Raw genomic sequence first — 21616 nt, 5'->3', positions numbered from 1 at the left:
TCAGCGCTGTATACGCACGCAAGACTAACTGTGCGCCTGTGTATTCGTCTGCCATTAAGAACAATGTTGTCTTTCGCAGCCACGATCGCACAATCCAGCACAATCCAGGCAACACTGACAGCTGAATTTCTGCATGGAAGTACGTGATTATTCTACCTTTCATTCAACACTCTCTTTCAGCTGAAAGCACGAGAGGCGCTCTGTTTTCATGCCATCCAGTTTCTTCACTGTATGAGTGCATGATCTGGCTTTTGAGAAAATAATTACAAAATATCTTATCTACATAACCCGACTCGGTCCTGAAGCCATAAAACGGAAACTATAAAAATAAGCTGTGTTCTCCCTCAAGACATCCTGCGTGAACTAATGAGAGATTATCAAACACGCCCTCCTCACAGATTTATCCCAAAGCCTTGTCTTCAGGAAATAAATACTAGCAAATAGAAGTAGTTATCCAATCAATAATCCCATAATTTTAGGAGATAACGTGTGCTCCTTTGTGTGCCTGGAGAGAGATTTAAATCTGGCAAAGATGAGCGGTAGGTAAGTTGAGGGTGACCCCTGCTGGTTGGACATGGTTACTGTATGAATGAAATGCTGTTTACCTCGAACACGCCCGAGGCTTCTGGGGAAACAAATTGCTGGTCTCTCAAAAGCAAACCTCATCCTACAACACCAAGTGTCTAATATTTGATACATGAGGATTTGAGACCTTAACATCACTGGTGCGGTTTATTTTTTCCCTGAAAAAACCTGCAGATTATCGCAATAAATTACACAAAATCAGATGTTGCAAATATTAAACGTATGATTTTCTTTTAATTTATCACAATGTTCATTAAACAATAAAGCTTTAAAAAATTGCAAATTTCTGGCCATTATAAAATAATTCAAGCTTTATAGGTTTAAATAACTGAATTTTGTCTTCAATGTATCACAAAATCACACTAAAACTACCTGCCTACATGTTTCACAGTATGACCAAACCTATAACACACTGTGAGTAATTAGGATTGTTTTCATTATCAGATGCTTTGAGATTAGGAAATTATTCATAAATTGGTGAGAAAATGGTGAATTAGTTAAAACCTTTACTAATATTCATTTCAACACGATGCAAACAAAGTAAACAGCTAAATCCGAACATCAAGCAAATCTTTGATTTTTCTTAATCGCAAAAAAACCAACATTCGAGGAGCGTGATTAAGGCTGAGAGACTTTCAAACTTTTTTAATAACCAGCATTTATTCATTTCTCTGGAAAAAAAAAACAGGGAAATAAATGAATGCAAACAAACAAACCAAATTTTTATTCTAGGCTTTGTTATCATTGCAATCACTTAATAGAGATAAAAAACCTGACAGCCCCTTCAGAGAAACCTCTTAACAGTGACTCACAGAGAGACAACAGCTTTGAACAGAAAGGATTGGACAGGGGTGGAAGGTTGGCTTGTTTTTACTGACAAGCCACAAAGCAGCTTAGGAACACTGAGATTAAAAAAAAAAGAATAAAAAACATCAAAGTTGTTAAAAAAAATAGCTTGAGGGCTTAGAGCCATTTAATTCTCGTGAGAGTGTGTGTGTGTGTTTGTGTGAATAAGGGAGCAGCCAAAAGTACCTTGTTCAGTATGCATCTGAAATTAAACTGCCCTCCTACTGCAGTTTTTTCCCATTTTATTCAGCAGACAAGCTCTGGTATCCATGGTATGCTAAAATCTGCTTCACACAGGAGTCCATGTGACTGCCTCTGCTTAATTCACTGCATCCAAAAACAACACTAATATAGCTTCTGGGCCAGAAAAATAAACCAAGTAACTAAGTAAACCTGCATTCTATCTGAAAGCCACCAGAGGGCGATAGCTGTGGTTGCAAAAAGATCCTTTATAATTTTATGGGAAAACTGCTTTTTCACTTTACCTCTGTAAAAACTTTCCTAATGTAATTATGGGCTGAGTGCCTCATATTAGGTCAAATGAATAAAAAATTAAGTCTATTCAATTGAATTTTATTTATGTAGCACATTGTTGTGGCTCAAGAGTTGGGAGTTCGCCTTGTAATCGGAAGATTGCTGGTTCGAGCCCCGGCTTGGACAGTCTCGGTCGTTGTGTCCTTGGGCAAGACACTTCACCCGTTGCCTACTGGTGGTGGTCAGAGGGCCCGGTGGCACCAGTGTCCGGCAGCCTTGCCTCTGTCAGTGCGCCCCAGGGTGGCTGTGGCTACAATGTAGCTTGCCATCACCAGTGTGTGAATGGGTGTGTGAATGGGTGGATGACTGGTTGTGTAAAGCACTTTGGGGTCCTTAGGGACTAGTAAAGCGCTATACAAATACAGGCCATTTACCATATTTACAACAGTCACCTCAAGGCGCTTTATATTCTACAATAAGTAAAACCCTCAGACATCCATCCCCCTATGAGCAAAACCTTGGCGACAGTGGGAAGGAAAAAATCTCTTTTAACAGGAAGAAACCTCCAGCAGAACCAGGAGGGAAAAAAGACACTGTGGAGAGTAAATCTTGGTCAACTATGTTTTTAAAAGGAGCATATTCCACTGGATGCTAGTGGATGAGCAAACAGGACTTCAAAAACCAGTGGATGACATCACAGTAGCTACCTCCATCTTTTATCTTTTCTGTCTGGTTTTTTTGATGGGGTCTGGAAAGATCTGTAATTGTAAAGTCACTCCTAAAAGGCTAAATCTAATAAAGCCTGAAAACACATTACCTTGCGAGGCAGCTGGACTCTCATGAGATCAGCAAGATCAAAACAAAACAATCCATCTTGCACAACTTCAAGTCACGTAAGCAACAACAGGTAGCTCTGATCATTCAGTAATTTAGGTGACACCATCTACAGTAGAAATTAACTGTCCCAAGAAATACAGCGAGAATCCTCTGAACACACTACCTGCTTTTCAATCACCTTTCAAGGATCACTTCTTTCATCTGATCTAGCGTATCAGTGAAGAAAACAAAACCAACATGAGGACGTCTTGAACTAAAATATGCTAATAGGTTATGATTACTATTGTTTGCCCAATGAAGCCAAAAGCATGTTACCGATCTCTGCTACAAAGGCTTTGGTAAAAATCCTCCTACCATGGCAGATAAAATAACACAGACCTTGAGCAATAACAAAGACATCACTCAAGATCTCTGTTATTCGAATGCTGTGACTCTACTGTTGAGTCATAGCTTTCAATTGTTACTCATCACACTGAGGTGGCATCATACTGGCATCTCGAACAGACTGTAACTTGTTAACTTTAGGCGCATGTCTCGCTGTGACCCAGATTTACATGTTTGTAGAAGGTGTTAGGTACACAGCACCAGGAGAACAAAGGGATAGGATGTTCTTTGAGAATAGCTTTCCCTGAGGGTAAACTGATGCTATTGCCAAGAGTCTGACCTCCGTATGTGCACATAATCAGCCTAACACCTGCGTCCCTGCAAAAAAACCAAAAAGAAAGTGAAAATACCGCCCCCGACGTAGCTGATTTATTATTTCCCTTTTATGGCTTACCAATCAAAAGAAAAGCTTCCGACATCGTTAAAGGGTTTTGCAAATCTTGTCATTTTTCATTGCAACAATATAGCAAAACATTCAAATAACCTAAAACACCCATTTCCACTACCCCTGTAAAATAACACTGATCCCCAAGCATCTCACATGAGGACCATCCATCTAAAGTTTAATAACCTCTGTAATCACAAAAAAAAGTCAAATTGATAAATTAAAAAAATCAAACAAACAAACTTGCCTTTAAATACTTTTTTAGCCCATTTAATGAGGTCATGACCCTGTTTCAGACTGTGTTAACCCACCACTGCCAGACTGAAACAAACAGGCACTTTCATTATTGATGAATGTGTTGAATGGCTGTCCTTCCATTTAAAAACTACAAAAGAGAGATAAGCCACAGCCACAGACCAACTACTGCACATTTATCTTGACCTTGCTTGTCCAAACAGTAACTGAATAGCAGCATTTACTTAATCATCGCACACATCAGGCCTGCCCCCTGCAGTTAGCCAGATGTTGCTGTCAGCATGTGAAGGATGATAAACGATGTGACTCATGGGTAAAGAAAATACTGAAACACAGCAATGGTTCCAATCAGTGGGTGTCAGTATCATGTTAATGGAGGAAGTTTAATTTTAACTGGGTTATGACGTGTTAAATAATCATGATCTCAGTATTTCTCAAAATGATCATATAATAGCACCTTGGTCTCACTCCTGCAGAGGACTATTTCTCCTGTAATGAAGGAGGACTACTTTTACATGAAGCCTGGTTTGTGTCGTGGCCCCATCTTATTTTTCTGTAAGCTGAGAGGTCCAGCACGTTAATGAAAGCAAAGTAAATGAAGCCAAAGTATAAAGCCAACAAACAATGATGCCCTGTGTGTATGTTCAATACACAACAGGCAGGTATTTGCAGTGCACACACAAGAGCAACCTAATAGGTGATGGACAGCGGCATACTGTGCTTACATTTCACACATCCTTATGAACACATCCACAGAAGCCATTACTTCGGTCTTATTATCCTTACTGCTTCATAACAAATAAGGCAGATAAAGCAGGTGTGATAGGTCTTGCACAGAATCCTCAGTCCAGCACTGACAAACGAGAATGTTACAAGCAAGGAAAAAACAAAACAAGTGTTTGATTACTGCATATCCAGTTTGACCATGTCACCTGACACCAAGGCCAGGAGACAGAGGTGCCCATTGAAGAAAAAAAAAAACCCTGAAATCTTTATTGAAGACACAGTCTGCTTTCAATTAGATGCATACTCATATGCTCATACTTATATATATATATATATATAATTATTATTTTTTTAATTCAGTCGGCTTAATCTTTCCTAACCGCCACTGGTGAACTGACAAAAATGCACTCTCTTTTTAGTCTCATCTATCACAGTACAGAATTAGCCTGAGCAGAAAATAATCACACGCTACATCAGCACAGCATACCATACAAAAAGAAAACGTAAACGCTAAGTGTTCAAAAACCAGAAAGGTTAAACATCTTGTTCAGTCGACCTGGCTCATATCTCCCAGCGCTGTGAACAAATAGAGCAACAAAACTGTACTCAGAGTCATTTATTGAAGGTCATCACTACAGTGAAAAGCCTGCTAGGAATGCTAGGAATGAATGTAAGTAACTAAACGTGAAATAGAGCCGCTCTGCCTTTTGCTTCGTCGACACTTGACGAATTGAATTTGTGCAAAGGGGTTAGTGACAAACGCTTCCTGTGACCAAGCATGACTGAGTGCAATTTGAAACGCTGTCATGCCAGAAATGTTCAAATACTTTTATAACAGTGTCTGCATCACAAATTGAGTAGGGTGAGGAGCACTGATATAAAGTCTGTTTAACTGATATAAACAGGAGCCTTCAGTAGTGCATAACTGTAATATAACAACTGCTGTTTAGATAAAGCACAAAAAAAATGAAATCCAGTGTATAGCTAATGAATCATCAACACATTCATTAACAAATTAAATCTCTAGTAATACTGACAGCCTTGTGGTGCCATTACTACTAATATGAGTGCTGACTCTGGGTAATGACAAAGACATCACTCAGGGTCTGTGTTACAACTTGCAGCTGTGTCCAACAACAGTGCTAAAACAATCCCTCCCTGATGGCGTTCACTGTGGCTCGAAAACAATAAAATATGGCAGCTTTTTAAAAGTTGTCAGCAAAACTATTAAGATAAGCATCTACTCACAAAGTGGTAGATGGAGAAACTTTATGATGAACACTGTCCATGCATCAAACAGCACATCAAACCAGACAGCTGCAGTCTAAGTCTCAACTTGAAGTTTACCTTGCTCGGGATTCTCAGGTTCTCCACAGGACTGAGGTCTGCCATGCTCTCCTGGGGGCTTTTCAGGCCCTGCCAAAATAAAATCCAAAGTAAAACTACAAACAACAGGTAGCTTTAACATTACTCTTTGTGTTTTTATTTTTAATCTGTAATTTGTCACAAAACTTCATCAGCACACTACTGCATACAGCAAAAAGTGGAACTGAGGGGCAGATTTCTGAAAGCGATATGCTCTGTTGTGTTCAGTTTTGACCAATTGCCAAACACCACTGCATGTGCAAACTGAGAACTTCCTTCTATCCGCCCAGTTCCCATTATTGTGTTGTTATTGTTATTGTGTTAAACTCTCACTACCAGGGCGTGAGGTAAATTGCTATGTGCATGCCTTATTTGCCTGAGGTAAACAACTGAAACAGCTCTTAGTCTGGCTGAACGTTTCACTTAATGAACCAAACGGTGAGCTGTCAAATTAGCCAGTTAGCTTAGCAGGCTGCCATGCTAACTACCGGCTCCCGTCAGAGACAAACAGCCGGCAGCGTAGTTTCTGTACACCTGCTGTGCTCACCTGACGGGCCATAAGAGACTTGATCTTCTGCATCGTAAGTCCAAGTCTTATCAGCGGCTAAAAAAAATGAGTAAAGCTCCAACTGTGTCTTGTTGTCAACAGTGCACCTCCATCACTACGAGAAGGAAGCCATAGTTGAGTCTCACGTGACTGGCAGGGCAGGAACCAGAACGTTGCAAAGCCTTCTGGGAAATGTATTTTTTAAGAGACAGAGCTTGTGCTCTTGCCTGCCAGGCTTTTCACATGTATAAAAAATGAAAACATCTGGATGAAATCCAAAGTACGTGTTGTTATAAACAGAGAAAATGAAATTAAAAAATAAAATATGATCAAATATAAACATGGCGTCAAAGATTGACTCTACAGTAATGTACTGCTGCCGTACGCCACTGGATGGTAGTAAACTAACAGAGATATTAGACAGCAGTCATCTAGCCTCCTTGTGCCAAAATAACGAAAATATGGGTGCAAATGATAACAAATTTAAAAAAAAAAACCCACAGTGGCTGTATTGTTTTTCCTAAAACTGAAATGAGGCTGTCATGGGACACTGGAATAAAACTGAGCCATCATTAACGTTCATGGCAACACATATGCTTATTTTTCTATTACATGGCTTTAGGCTGAATCTCTGTATATGGATTTATTCAATACTTTGCAGAAATCTTGAGTCACACCACATTTATTTATATTTTGCTGGAAAACTGGGAAACAGGTGCAGCAGTTTATTGAGGCGTGTGCAAACATTGAAATCCAGTATGTTAGACAAAAATAGGGTTTATATAATTCAAACAAGCCTCAAAGTCAATATTTGGTATTAAAACATTTATTCTTCAACACACTGTGAACTCTCTTAAGCAATCTTTCTTGTCATTTCTTTAAGTAGTCATCAGGAATAGTCCTCTGTCTGAATGACATTCAAAGCTCTTTTTGTGACTGATAGTGTTTCACTGTGTGTTTCTCTCTCCGGGTCTGCTTTTACTGCACTAGCAGGGTGTTTGGGGTACTTGCCATACTGAAACATGAAATCTTCACCAATGTGTTTCATTCCACCATGTTGCACGGCAGATCAATGGCTGTACTTTTCTGTGTTCATAATTCCATCAATTTTGACAAAGATCCACAGCACCACGGCCTTAAATAATGCTTCAAACCATGACAGACCCTCTCCTGCTTGCTTGTTTTTGTTACAGATGGCTGTGGACACTCACTGTGGTACCTCCAGCATACATATTGACAACAATATGAATAAAGATCAGATTTGGATTCATCACTCCATAAAAACCTGTTGCCACTGATTTCCAGTCCAGGTCTTGTGTAATTTGGCATTCCTCAGTCATTTCTCTTTGTTGCACTTCCTCAAGAATGGCTTCTTGACGATCACCCTTCCATTGAGACCATCTCTGAGAGTCAGAGAGCAGGCATGTGTCAGGTCTTTGCTGATTTTATTTTTAATTATTTTATTGACATAACTTTCAAATGTTCATCTGCTGTAAACAATTTTTAGGCCTTCCACTTCCTCCACTTGTTCAGTTTTCTCATTGCAGATCATCAAGATGTGCCGAATTTTCATCTGACAGCTCTTTCGGAATCACCTTGTTGGTGCAAAAATACTACTTTATGTCTGTCAGCTGTGTTGTCTTTGACATTTTTAATGGACTCAATAAAAGAAATGGGAGCAAATAATGTTTTTAGCCTAGTCTGCTAGTAACAAAGTGCCTAAAGATAAAATTAAGGACTTGTTCTAAGCTAAGCTGTGTGCTATGTGCAGACACAACACTGGTTCATCTATTGAGTTTAATATGTCTGAATCATAAATTAATAATAGGTCAGTGTTAAGTGGCCTAACAAGCAAACAAATGGTTGAAGGACAACACTGCAAATGAGTGGAAAAGCAGCCAATGTCAAAAGAAATCCTTTGAAAGACCCTCAGAAAGCCTGAAGAACTATTGCTCAAAAGGACTCTAAAAAATGACAAGAACGTCTGGAAGAAAAGAAGAAAAATATAAAGGAATGAGGGGTGGATCAAGACTTTTACACATTAATGTGCACGCCTTATATTAACCTATACACATGTTTCTATGCTAATGATTCAATTAAAACAATTAATGAATAAAATATAAGGTGTGTGATAACGTTGAAGTTATTATCAGTACAACACATGGGCCGGTTTCCGAACAGCTCCAGGGTTTGTTTTATTCCTAAGAATAAAGTAGAATTTCCTTTTAATTCTACAGCCACTGTCTGTATATCTGTATTATACACATTATATACATACAGGTTAACACAATAAAGCAGGCTTTCCTAAGCGCAACACATTTCCTTTCATAACCAAGAATTTGCCAGCTGTCACCACAGATTCAGTGCCACGCAGATCCATCTCTGCCAAGCAAGCAGTTATGCCAGGCTCTGCATTGTAAACTGTTCCAAATCATTCCCAAAACAGCACACACAGACCTATTCAGCCTGCTTTGTAATTGCCCCCTTAGGTTTTATGTCGGGCTGTGCTTGGTTAAAAGCAGGCAGCGTGCTGCACACAGCAGGCACTGTGAGCTCTAGTTCCTGGTTAATGATGCCTCAGGCTATTTCCCAGTCAAATGAAGGTGAGGTCGCTCTCCTTAGGTGAATTTACTCCACTGTTGTTTGTCAGGCAGTCATCCTCAGTGTGGAGCCTCCCTTTAAGTATACACTGAGACGGAACAGATGGCAACCCCTACCCGGAGATGCCACCACAAAGACACAGCACACTCGGCTGGTCAGTTCAACAGCTAAAATTAGACCAAGATTTAATAAACAACTTGTTGTTATGCAGGAGAGCGTCGTGATATGTCACACCTTAGAATTCAGCAGGAGTTCTAGACTTCGATTTTTTTGTTTTTTAATGTTCATGGCGTAAAAAAGAAACAACTACAGTTTGATAATACTTTAGTAGCCAGCATTTTGTGCTATAGCATTTCACATACTGAAAAGATGCACTCAGCATGGTACCACATAATGAGTATACAACAGTGTGGTGATAATAAGCTGCATAATAGTTCCTTTACGTGATTCACTCTCCAAGGTTGGCAAACTTGGAGCATTTCTAATGAGCTGCATATAAACATTTGGCCTCCGCTTTCTAAATGAATCACTCTACTTCTGACTTTCTCTCCACGCTTGCCCCTTTATTTGTATTTCTGTATTTCCTCTTCTGTCCACAACACATATATGTATGCGCGCGCACACAAACAGGAGCAAGCGCACACCCGTTTCTATCTACTCGTGACAAGGTGTCAGCGGGAGCAGGTGGAGGGCACTATGCCACATGCTGAACCATCCGTCTGTCGCTGCCTATCTCTATCAGGTACACAGCATACCAATACAGCGAGGCTGAAAGAAGCTAGCGCTCTGCAGCAGTGTTGGGACTGAAAGCACAACTCTTGCGGGGAGAGAGATTACAGCCAAGACATCAGACAAAGACGGACTGTGAAGCAACAGAACAACTGACAGCTTTGCTGGCTTCAGCTATTCTTTTTTTCCAGGAAGTGTGAAAGAACAAATGTTCATTTCAAGCCATTACTGCTTTTGCCTTTTTACAAAAAAAAAGGCAAACTAAAGCAAAAATACGGACATAATTGCAGAATTCGCAGATTAGTGTACATTGTCCTTGTTTGATGTCAGCAAACAGCGCATACTCCAATTGACCAGAGTAGTAAACAGTTATATTTTTAATAAAGTACAAAACAAACATGTGAATGCAAACTGTACAATAATGAATTACGAATTCCTTATCATTGTCTTTTCATTGAGCATTTCATTGTGTCCATTATGAGAAGAGAGAAAATGCTACATTTTGGGAAGCAGGGCTGAAAGTTTTAATAGGAATAAATAGATTAGAGTGAAATAGGAATAGAATAATATGTATAAAGAATCTGCTGGATAATCCATGTACAATATTTACAGTTAACCTGAATATATATTTCGTACTGCATTAATTATAACACTTCTCACAAAATATACTCTCTCAGCAGGGAACGCTAAATTAAAATGATAATATTCATGTTTTTTTTTTTCATCTAGATTTTAAATAATAAATCAAGGAATGTGACAATTTCGGCACCTTGGATGCATCAGAAAATCTTCAAAATAAGGTAAAACTGAATACTTCTAATTTGCTTAGTTTTATATAATCTTCACCTTAAAACAGAAAACAAAAGGTTTTTAACTTCAGTTATGCTTTCACAGAAAAAATAAAAATGAGCTGAACATACATTTTCATTTCACACCAATGTCAGCAAAATACACTTAACATCCGTCCAAAACTCTCGTTAACAGCAGTGCACTATCAGGTTGTGTAATCCCACAAGTCTCCTTCATCCCTTGTGCAAAAAACCAGGCGACCAAAACCAGTGCTTCAGGCTTTGATAACAGAGACTTAAGAGAATAAAGCTACAATGAAGTCTTCAAGTTAAACCATTTAAAGTTCCATCTCCGCTCTCCAGCCAGACTTTACTTCAGCAAACTGTGACTCGGGGTTTCAGGAACGTGTCTGATCACATCGTAGATGGTAGTATGCATATCTTGAATCGATTCGAGACGAGCCAAGGATCTGCACGATGCCTGGTGGATTAGTCGTACGGGCAAATTAAAAGCATTATAAAAACAAAGGATTTTGGACAAAATTAGTGTTGCTGCTGAAAATACCTGTGTAGATTCCATCTTCCCAGGTATGGAGACGAACTCGTAGATGCCAAAGTCCTCGGTTGCATCCTCGTGACCTGTTGATACACATTTTGATAAATCAGAGCAAAACATTTGCTACAGTACAGCTGTTAATGTCTAATCCCTGTCAGACTTTATAATGGCATGGTAAATTATTTGATGTCATAAAGCTAAAAACATAAAACTGCTCTAATCTGAATTCAATTCTCCTTATCTTGTTTGAGTTAAGGTCAGTTAAGTTGTTTAGCTTTCAAACTTGCTTTTTTGAAGGTGATTTGTCCAGTAAATGCCCTGTTCATCTAATATTTACAATCCAGTTCCTTGTTAAATATGATATAATGCATGTGTATAAATAAATATGAGAGTGATTATGCGGGGATCACTAATAATTAATGTTTTTGACAGTAAGAGGGAAAAATGAATAATCTGTGAACAAAAAAAGACGCTTACCTGAACGATGTGGTCGTTTCTGCTCTGAAAACGGTCTGCTCAGAAAAAATAAAAATGTTAATTGAAGCTTATGTGGGGAAAAGACACAATGATAGATTTTTGAATTAATTTCATAAAAAAGGTTCTTACTTGTTGTAAATGCTCATAAGCACTGGTGATAAAAGAGAGGGGAACGGGAATGAGAAAGAGAGAAAAATATAAAGTCACGCACGCAAGCGACAGCATAACAAATGTGACCTTCACTTCCCCAAATAAAGAAGTTACTTTGCCCTTGTTTCCTTTAATCTAACATTTGCAAGTCATTTACATTTTCCCAGTAACATTTTCTTTTTTTTGTTTGTTTTTGTTTTTTCCACATGAAAAAGTAGGCAAACACAGGTGTTACTAATGACATTAATTAATACCATTTCTAATTACATTTCAAGTCAAAATGACTGCTGTGGAAAAGGTTTATTAAATTCCACATTCAAGAGCTCGGAAACCAGGGGGAAAGAAAGATTGAACTCACAGGGATTAAAAGCAAATATGGTTCTGTAAAAAAAGTGCTTCCCAAAGCAACAGAAGAAAACAGTATCTAACCTCTCTTTGGATGACAGGTTCTCCTGAGGAAGAACAGCAGCATAAGGCCAATGACAAAAAAAGAGCAGACAGTAATGACTGCCAGCGGTGATACAGAGTTACCCTCTTGGGTGTGCTTCTCTTTCCCTGTTAATGAACAACAGTCACATGAATGATACATGAACACACATTTGAAAGTAAGCCAGTTTTGTAGGAATGACAGAGTTAACAAGTTGGTCTTGGTGTCTGGGGGCAAAAAACGGCCCCCAACCTGGCCCACTGGACAGCTTTGGAAAACATAAACTTTATTTTCATAGTTTTCCCAAATTTAAGAATCCTGTGCAGTGGCCCTTTATACTTCAACAAAGTAATTAACTAACAGATAAACAATTAAATTGAAATGTTCCTGTTATTTTTTTCACTATTTACTATGTACATTTTATGAATACAGGACATTCTGGCCAATGAGCTAAAACAACGTTTTTTGTTACGTTTTCTTTCATTTACTGAAGCAGCATCTGTTTATCACATAGAAAAGCTGAGATGTGTTATTGAAATCGTGTTTTTGTGTCTTGCAGTGAGATATCTCAGGGATATTGAAGTCGGCTACAAAAACAAGCAAACAAAGGATTTAGTGAAAATTTGCTTTTCAGTTTAAAATGTGTTAAATTTTATGTATGATGTTTTTTTTAGTAGCCAGTGAGTTAAGATAAAGGCTAACGGTATCTAGCTAGCTGTCTTTTAGGTAGCACTTTAGCTAAATGAAGTTACTGAACTTGACATTTATAACAGTTTCCTGGAAACTATTGTTTGTTGCAATATGTTTAAGCTGTGGTCTGTTTTGTTTTTTATTTTTCTTGAGAAATTAAACCAATTTTATTTATGAGTTACCATTAATTAGCAGGTATCTAACCTAACCAAGGTACAATGCTAACTAACCAAGCTAGCAAGCATTAGCTGAAAATATGGAACTACACTCTCTTATCCACAATTTATCTAAATATGATCAGGTCAGCTGCCAAAATAAATACATAAATAAATCATCCTCTTTTACAGACAGTCGATGGTATAGCCTTCCACAGTGGCTAACATGTCTGCAAAATGGTTGAATTTTAAAACTGTAATCATCAGAAAGAAATTTGGTAGGGTTCATAAAAGATTTCAATGTCAATAAAAAAAAAGGGCATCTGTTGACTCCTTAAACAACGTATTAAATCAGCCAGTATCAGCAGTAATGATAAATGTCCCTTTCTCAGTATCACCCAGGCAACATATTAATGTTGCATTCAGCACACAGAAACTCCATATGCTATAAAACCTTGTCAACAAACATAACAGCTGTTATCCAGTGTTTACTTTCCCAGCCACTGAACCTAAATACATGCTGCAGGTACTGGAGCCTAGCAACACAGATATAACCTTAGTTTTATAATAATGTACTGTATATTTCATTATAGCCATAACCTGGTCTGACTTGTCAGCTTTTACGCAGTGTAATGCTCCAGTTATAGTATTTTATCTCTCCAACTGTTCCCAAAAGGTGGTCAGTGCTTATCATTGGCAAGGATTATCTCGAAACGCTCACCCAGCTCTTCTGCGTTTGGCGTGACACACTGTTTGCAGAGTGTTTATCTCAGAGGATTCCCAAAACCTACCCACGCTCTCCTCCCTCTTGCCATGTTCCACCCTCTACCCACCTGTTCCCAAGCTGGCCACCACCAGAGTAAACTGGGCTTCGTCCTGCTTCTGCGTCACGTTGTTGAAGGCACGGCAAAGGTACTCTTCAGCCTGAGCCAGTCTGTAGGAGCGCACCTCTAGCCGAGGGCCCTCTGTGACAATCTGAGTTGCATTGCGGGTCTTGGAGATCCACACATAGCTGTTAGGTGGGTTGGAGTCAGCCTGGCATTCAAAGAAGACCAGCTCCCCAGGGTTGATGGTGAACACCTCCCCTGTGCGCAGGCCCTGGACAGAGTTCACCTCAAGGTTGTAAGGGCCATCTGTGTGGGCCGGTGGAGAGTGAGAAAAACACGACAGTTTGCTGGTGAGATGTTGCTTTGTGGGTAATTTTCATGAACCGTCCAGCTCTAAGGCATGATTGGGTAGCGGAGGAAAGCAGGGTAAGAAAAGTGAGTTTCTAAATACAAGGTCACAGGTCTGTACACGGAGTAGTGGGATAAATACGGGTGGGTATGTTGACAGTGCCAGTGGAGAACACTGAGACCTAGGTGAGGCGGGGGTGGACTAGCACAGCACTGAACGTGGGCTGTCGAGAAAGCGCACTACTCTAACTTAAAATAAGAATTGTGTTTTTCCAACACAGTCAAGCATATTATTCACAAACATATTAATATACATTTTAGATTAAACCTAACTGTTAAATAAGAAAATTATCTGTTAAATGAGAATTACTGTAGTAGCAATTAGCTATTAGTAGCAAACAGCCCAGTTCACTATCAGCTGGTTTTTTATTGTATTTTCCAGTGAAAGCAAACATTAGAAGGAGACCGGCTTTACTAGAAACTCAATACGGTAAAACTGAAAGAAACCAAGAGTGCTTCCTGCAGGTTGAAACACAAACACGATCTGCCTATGCAAACAAGAATGATGTCACCGCCAAGATGAGAACAACATACACGACTAAAGAGGTGGAGGTAAAAAAGTGCAGGAAGCTGTAGACAAAACCTACGACGCCTTTCTTTTGTCACGCTTCAATATAAAGTTGTCTGATTTGTAAAAATTTAAATGCATTAAAATGAATACCCAGGAAAAATTACGCATGCAGTACGTTCTTAGTTCAGCCTCATACCGGCACATCCAATAAAGTCTATCGGTGCATCTACGCCGTTTATAGTAGAACAGAGAAGCTCTGTGAGATAAGTCTGCTCCCATGCAAATACCATCCCATAACAGGTGCATGGTTTTTTTGTTTTGTTTTTAAGCTGATAGTAAGTAGGCTGATCTCTCTAAAATTTACACATGACCCAACACTTCCAGCTATTCTGGAGAAGAGAAAACAAGGTTTAGGATGAGTACAGGAACACATATGTGACATTTTAGATTTTTAATTGTTTCTATAAAATAAAAACCTTTATAAAGACGTGAACACAGTCATTACAGGGTTCAGAAACCGAAGAATAAGCTACAGCTACTCACAGTAGACGTTGAGTTCCACAGCCCTGCTGTGTTGGCCCCGGGTGACTGGGTTGCTGGCCACACAGTGATAACTTCCCTTGTCCTCTTTTCTCACAGGGCTGATTAACAGTGTGGAGTTATCTTGGGAGTAGTGGTATCTGCCACTGGGACCCAGTGCAACATTATCCCTGAACCACTTAAACATAACTCTTGTTCCGTTCTCAACAGAACAAGTCCAGGTGACGTTTGCTTTGTCCTCAATGACTGCATAGGGAGGGCTCTTCTCAATGGCTGGATTGGACACGGGAACTAGTCAGGGTTGGAAGGCAAGAAACAATTAATATCTGAGCAATGGCCAATTAATAAAATTAAATTATGAGATAGATAAGGTCTGAGAAACATGCAACTCACCATCTACGGTTACACGAATGGTTTTCTCCTCCTCAATGTCTCCTGGTTTGTTATCATGTTTTATGTTGATACTCAAGTAATAATCTCCTTCATCTTTTCTGTTTAAGTTCTTGATTTCCAAAGAAAAGGTGGAGTTGTTGAAGACGAGGTGGTCACGGTGCTTCATGTTTAAGATTGTTTTTTCTTTGGTGAATGTCACCAAAATCCTGGGCTTGGTGCTGCTCATCCCGGTGTGACACCAAGTTCCCTGAAATTCTGCTTTGTCCGGTGAAAAGTTGGTTTTCACAGACAGGAACACAGAGTCCCCTTCAGTGACATGCCTGACCGATGGATCAATGTGAATCAGTTCGGAGCTGACCTCTGAGTTGATGCAGGTGGTGGGAGAAGGAATGAAGGAAAACTCAATTACTGCACAACCAGTGAAAGGTAACATGTTAGATTGTCCATGTGACACATAATGTTTCATACAGAGAAACTCTTTGTCTACACGATGACTCCAGCAAGCTAATGTCTAAAATTAAAACTACAATAGGCTTATGGGGCGGGCAGCATGGTGGCACGGTGTTTAGCACTGTTGCTGCACAGCAAGAAGGTCCTGAGTTCAATTCCACCATCAGGCCGGGGTCTTTCTGTGTGGAGTTTGCATGTCCCCCCTGTGTTTGCATGGGTTCCCTCCGGGTACTCTGGCTTTCTCCCACCGTCCAAAGACATGCAGTTTGTGGGGATAGGTTAATTGATTAATCCAAATTGCCCATAAGTGTGAATGCGGGAGTGAGTGCGAATGGTTAGCCCTGTGACAGACTGGCGACCTGTCCAGGATGTACCCCGCCTCTCGCCCTATGACAGCTGGGATAGGCTCCAGCGCCCCCCACAACCCTGAAAAGGATAAGTGGAAGCGAATGGATGGATGGAGGCTTGTGGGGTACTTGGAGGTTGAGCAACAAACTGTTCACAAAGCACAAAGTAATAAATTTCACCATCTATAGAGGGAAGATTTGTACTTTTTCCACAGCTTATTTCTGGAGTTTTAGTTGCTACACACTTCACTATGATAGCTAGCTAGTTGCTAACTTATTTAGACTTCCCATGCGTTTCCTACACTCACACTGTAAACTGGACTGATTTTACTTTTCCTTGTTTTCTGTACTAAACTCTTACATTGGTGCATGGCCAAAGTTTCCAATAATGAAGTCAACCCATGTGCAGAGTAAACCCTTTGAAGCCACAAACTCAGGACTCAGACCGCTCGAAACAATCAGCTTCTGACATTTTTTTCCCCCTTTTTGGTCTGTATGATGTCACTCAGAGTAGATAACCCTAATATGGACATATCAGGCACGTATCTCTGGCTGTGAGCAAACCAGCAACACACACCCCCTGTTTAAACTTTCTCTTCATGAGGAGTAGGAATCAGGAAAAAAAGCAGAAAATATGGAATGAACAAATGATTTTAAACTGTGAATAAATAAAAGCTACAGTAGTGGAGTCAAAGAATTGGAGATGGGATTGATAAAGGGTTTTTTTTCTCCATGGAAACATGTCAGCTGAATTAGGAACTGACAAAGATCAAACTGAACCAAACTGAGCTCAGAGAGACTGCAAAATTGGGCAACAATCGTCTGTTTTGTTTGACAAGAAATCATATTTTTGCCTGTGGTTATCAATATATGACACTGATATATGAGATGCTACAAAAGATGCACTGTCTGATGATACAATAGGCTTTTCTGTGTACCCCACTTTAAAGTTGACACTATCACCCTGTTGTGCATGTCATGTGATAGAGCACTAACATTGATAAAAAATACTTTCATTCAAAATTGAAAAATATGACATGCATTAGGTCACTGATTACTGGCACTTGGTAACAATCTGATATTATCATTTGACACTGCTTTATTTCAGAATTGTCATTTTGTGGGTTGTTGGATAATTCAAATGTAAAAACTGGAGAAAATTGAAAGAAAAAGTTGTTTTTTGTAATTATGTAATGCTATAGATGCAACATATTGAGGAGATTTCACTTTAAAGATAAAGTCAGTTCTGTTTTGTCTGCGTAATCTGCAATGATCTGCATCCTAGTCTTCAAAGTGTCCAGGTCCTGAAACTGCTGTGTGTTAATATTGACCTAACTCCCTACGGAGTGACATTGTTGCCAGACGAGGATCAGGCTCTGTCTCTTTTATAGCAACTCGTTGCGAAACAAACACTTGAGCTGTGTGAAGTAACTACAACTGCTGATCTATTGCATCTTGTGGTCTGTTAAAGCTGCGGCAGGTTGCCGGGGCAGTTTGTTCACTAGTTACAGACAACCTTGAAAAACACAAACAGCCAATAGAGCTATCAGTGTTTTCCAGCGCATGCTGCCACTTCAGCTGGAAGGTCGAGTGGTTTTACTCAGCCTGATGAATGAATGATGTCATTTATTTACATTTTTAAATGACCACATCTTTCCAAAATGCACTGAATTACATCTGTGCTGCGACCTGTGTTCACTGGACATTTTAAAGTTACGTGAGGTGAAATGATGGAGTCAGTTTGGATGCCAGGCCGAGTTAAGCAGCAGCATGTGAGTAGGCAGTGCTGCTGTGAAACAAACTCACGAAAACTTCACAGTTTTTGTTCATAGTTATCTCTTTCAACTTCCTCTTTCTGTGCTCGAGTGTCTTTGTCTCGCTTCTGTTTGTGCATCTTCTCTTTTTTTTCGGCACCGAAAAAATGTCTTGAAGATCGGTCGTGAATAACAGTTCTATAGGCTGTAGATCAAAAAATGTAAACTTTGAATTCATCAAGACTTAATTAAGTTTGTGTTACACATCATGCTGCGCAATCGCAATAGGAAAAATGGGGAGAAAACTCGAGAAACTTTTGTTTTTCCTATAAAGCCATATTTTCCCTCATGTCCCTTGCTGTTCCTCTGAGCTGTCATGTTTTGCTCATGTTGAACATCACAATAGATCTACTGTCTGCTGTTATGTCCTAAATAATGCATGCAGCACAAACACCACGGTGACACGTCCCATTCTTATAAGACCGCGGGCCAGTTTCGGTGTGTGTGTGTGTGAGTGTGTCTGTGTGTCAGTAGCAGGAGTGTGTCTGTGTTTACACCAGCCGAGATCCGGTGAAAAGGCAGAACGAGGAGGAGTGTGCCGAGCCCGCTCCCTCACTGTTGTCCCCAAACAACATGGATATTGTGGTGGTGATTACAGACACAATGATTACAGACACTCTGAGGTGAGAGGGAAGCTTCGTTTGGTGGCCTCACCCCCCACGAACACACATACACTTTCATGTGGAGACCCAAAAGCACCTGCCTCTTATCACCCTCACACACATCCAAGTTGTTTGGATACTAAATAGAGTCACCTCACCGCACGTATCCAAACGCCACCATCTTCTGTCCTTTTTCAGATAACACGAATAGGGCTTCTCAAGGATGGCTGTTGATACAAACATCAAAGTAGACGGGAAGCCAAACTTGGGGGATTTTGCTGTTGGCTTTATCAGGTCATACGACGCGCACTATTACACGTTTGTTATCTCATAGTCACACTGCTGTGGCCTAGGTCACTTCTTCTTTCCAAATGACCCTGTTTTTATGTCTACTCACGGCCAACAATAGAACAGAAAAGCTAATTCTGTAGAGTCATGCAGCAATGAGTATGGAAAGGACATGCAAAAGGAACCAGGACGGACTACGTGGAAAACTTTACAGCTCTGAGATTTTAAATACACCGTCGAGAGCTCGATTTTCTTCAGTTTAAAAAGCTTGTCAACCAGTTTCCCAAATTATTACAAAATATTAATGCCAAGTTTTGCTTTTTGAAAAAAAGAAAAACACAAACCCCACTCTGGGTGTTGTTAAATGGAGTTCTTGTGCCTATAAAGGTCCATATTTTAAGGTTTATATATGTTGAAAATGTGTTTCTCAAACAAACTACATCAACGATGTGAGTGAACATTTTTGTTACTGCACACCATGAAAACTTCCTCAGCTCGCCCTTCAGTTTCTACCATACCAACCAAGCAAACACAGTAACCACAGCAGCAGCCATCACTACGCCAACACAACACTGACAGCTCGAGCACAACGTCCTGCCGTGACAACTCAACACACGCCGCACTCACCTGTTAGGATGAACAGAAGGCAGAAGGCAGAGCAGGCACACAGCACAGTTCTTCCTGTGGCCTCCATGGCATCTTATCCTCTGGGGATATGTGGGAATTCTGACAGGCAGTGCAAGGACTGAGGGATGGAGGAAGAGGAGAGGTGTGGAAGAGAAGAGGTGGTGGTGGAGGAGGAGAGAAATGTGACTGGTTGTGGTGACATTTGCCAGGGAAATAAGAGGAGCTGGCTTTTCTGCATGCAGCTCTAGGCCCCTCCCATGTGAACCTAAGACTACGAAGAAGTCCACATGGCTGAGAGACAACACAGTGTGTTCTCACACACACACACACTGAGCTGCCCTCAGGTTGAGGATTTGCACTATATCAAAGGGAAGATGAGACATAAAACTGTGAAAGAGCAGAATGGAAACTGTTTCTTTACATTAGACCAGCTGTCTGCTGCTTCAGACCCCCGGGCTGTGAAATAAAGCCTTTACCTGCTAACAGCAGTTTTGTTGGCTTAATGCGCTTTCGGCTGACATAACAGTCAGCAAAAGCCACTCTGTGTGGAATGATTTTGTAATTCTAGATACAACAGAAGAAGAAGAAGACAAAGCGAGTGATACTGGGGTAAGACCAAGAAATGTATATGCCTTTAGGACATCTAAAGACTCTCCTCAAAATCAGAGAGAGATACACATTTTCATATTGTCTGTGAACCCTGAGGACGCTGTGGGGGGAAAACGATTCCTTGGAGAAAAGCTGAAGGTTTCATCTTATGGCATTAATGGCAAATGGGAGCTTTTTTACATTGTTCTTACTACGAGGAGTCTGTGTCACTTTAATTTAGGTCATTTGTAGAGATGATGATGATAAAGCTCTAAAAAAGCACCTTTTTTTCCTGTCAGTCGAGCGATCCCGCATACTGACTTTGTCTGAGAAGATGTTAAAAAAGGTTAAAAATAGTCACATGTTAAACACTAACATGCTTTTCCCACAGTGACTTGTGCAGAAGAGTTTTACTCTGTAGATTACCACCCTCATAAAGGGTTGGATTGGGAATGAACTGCAGAGTGAATGAATTAAGCCATTGTACGCCGCATAAATGAGTGCTTAGTTTGGTGATGGCACCATTAAAGAAAGTCTCTCTTTTTTTTCTGCTGTCAAGCAGTTAATCATGGGATCCCTATTTACTGAGAAAACTGAAAAGAATGATTAATTGTTAAAAGTGGCTTTATTATTATTATTATTATTATTATTATTATTATTATTATTATTATTATTAATAATAATAATAATAATAATAATAATAATAATAACAACAACAAAGAAAAAAGTCAATTAAGCTTTTGTTTATCGGAGCACATTCTTCAGCAAATGTGGCACCCCTCAAAAACGGTTTCAAATGGTCCAAGTGAAGAAATCCTAATGAAATAATTCATTTAAAATAGATGTGGTTGATGAAAGGTGCTGATAACGCCAAAAAAACACAAAACATTGCTGCAATTGTCCTTTTTACTGGACTTTATTACAGAGAGCCTGCAAGTTTTCCATTTCACCTGTAGATGGGGTCAGCGCATCGTCTACAGGACAAAGTCTTACAGTGTCTCCAACAAATAAGCTGCACAACCCTTCAAAATAAAGGTTCTAATTTGTCTTGTAAAGTAAGTAAGTAAAAGTTTATTTGTATAGCACATTTCACAGACAGATGTCACAAAGTGCTCCACAAGAGAGCTTTCACTGTATTTCAGGGTATGTATCGTGGCTCAAGAGTTGGGTGTTCGTCTTGAAATCGGAAGGTTGCTGGTTCGAGCCCCGGCTCGGACAGTCTTGGTCGTTGTGTCCTTGGGCAA

General features: G+C 39.9%; 2 protein-coding genes across 4 annotated transcripts in view; both read right to left on the bottom strand.

Annotated features, from left to right (window-relative positions):
- vps50 (VPS50 EARP/GARPII complex subunit) overlaps positions 1-6544 on the bottom strand; it is a 120251-nt gene extending 113707 nt beyond the window's left edge. For both annotated transcript variants that reach the window (XM_035906508.2, XM_006787678.3), the window contains exons 1-2: positions 6405-6544; positions 5840-5908 (exon numbers count right to left, since the gene is read on the bottom strand). In XM_035906508.2, coding sequence (XP_035762401.1) covers positions 5840-5908; positions 6405-6437 — 102 coding nt within the window. In that variant the 5' untranslated portion in view covers positions 6438-6544. The remainder of the gene's footprint in view (positions 1-5839; positions 5909-6404) is intronic.
- Positions 6545-9271: 2727 nt separating this feature from the next.
- Positions 9272-19979, bottom strand: hepacam2 (HEPACAM family member 2). Of its 2 annotated transcripts, XM_006787679.2 has the most exons (9): positions 19785-19979; positions 15657-16016; positions 15267-15554; positions 13811-14110; positions 12135-12260; positions 11685-11706; positions 11556-11590; positions 11088-11161; positions 9272-11003 (listed from the first exon to the last, which is right to left on the bottom strand). In XM_006787679.2, the coding sequence occupies exons 1-9, from the start codon at positions 19849-19851 to the stop codon at positions 10893-10895; spliced, it is 1383 nt and encodes a 460-aa protein (XP_006787742.1). In that variant the 5' UTR covers positions 19852-19979; the 3' UTR covers positions 9272-10892. The 2 variants fall into 2 exon arrangements, with proteins under 2 accessions (XP_006787742.1, XP_087691470.1); XM_087835344.1 differs by lacking the exon at positions 19785-19979 and having other exon boundaries at positions 15657-16156.
- Positions 19980-21616: the final 1637 nt, after the last annotated feature.

This window comes from Neolamprologus brichardi, chromosome 22 (assembly GCF_056152115.1).
Source record: "Neolamprologus brichardi isolate AB-2024 chromosome 22, ASM5615211v1, whole genome shotgun sequence".
Taxonomy (NCBI): Eukaryota; Metazoa; Chordata; class Actinopteri; order Cichliformes; family Cichlidae; genus Neolamprologus; species Neolamprologus brichardi.
Note: the sequence above shows the minus strand (reverse complement) of the source record. Positions and strands in the feature narration are given on the sequence as shown.

What these genes read in the sequence shown, in the direction of transcription:
- hepacam2 (XM_087835344.1), bottom strand. Translation starts at nt 16,122, where the DNA reads ATGAAACATTATGTGTCACATGGACAATCTAACATGTTACCTTTCACT. An exon ending in CTTATGAGCATTTACAACAA is followed by an intron (nt 11,591 to 11,684) that starts GTAAGAACCTTT and finishes TTTTCTGAGCAG; the next exon opens with ACCGTTTTCAGAGCAGAAAC. An exon ending in GAAACGACCACATCGTTCAG is followed by an intron (nt 11,162 to 11,555) that starts GTAAGCGTCTTT and finishes GTGTATCAACAG; the next exon opens with GTCACGAGGATGCAACCGAG.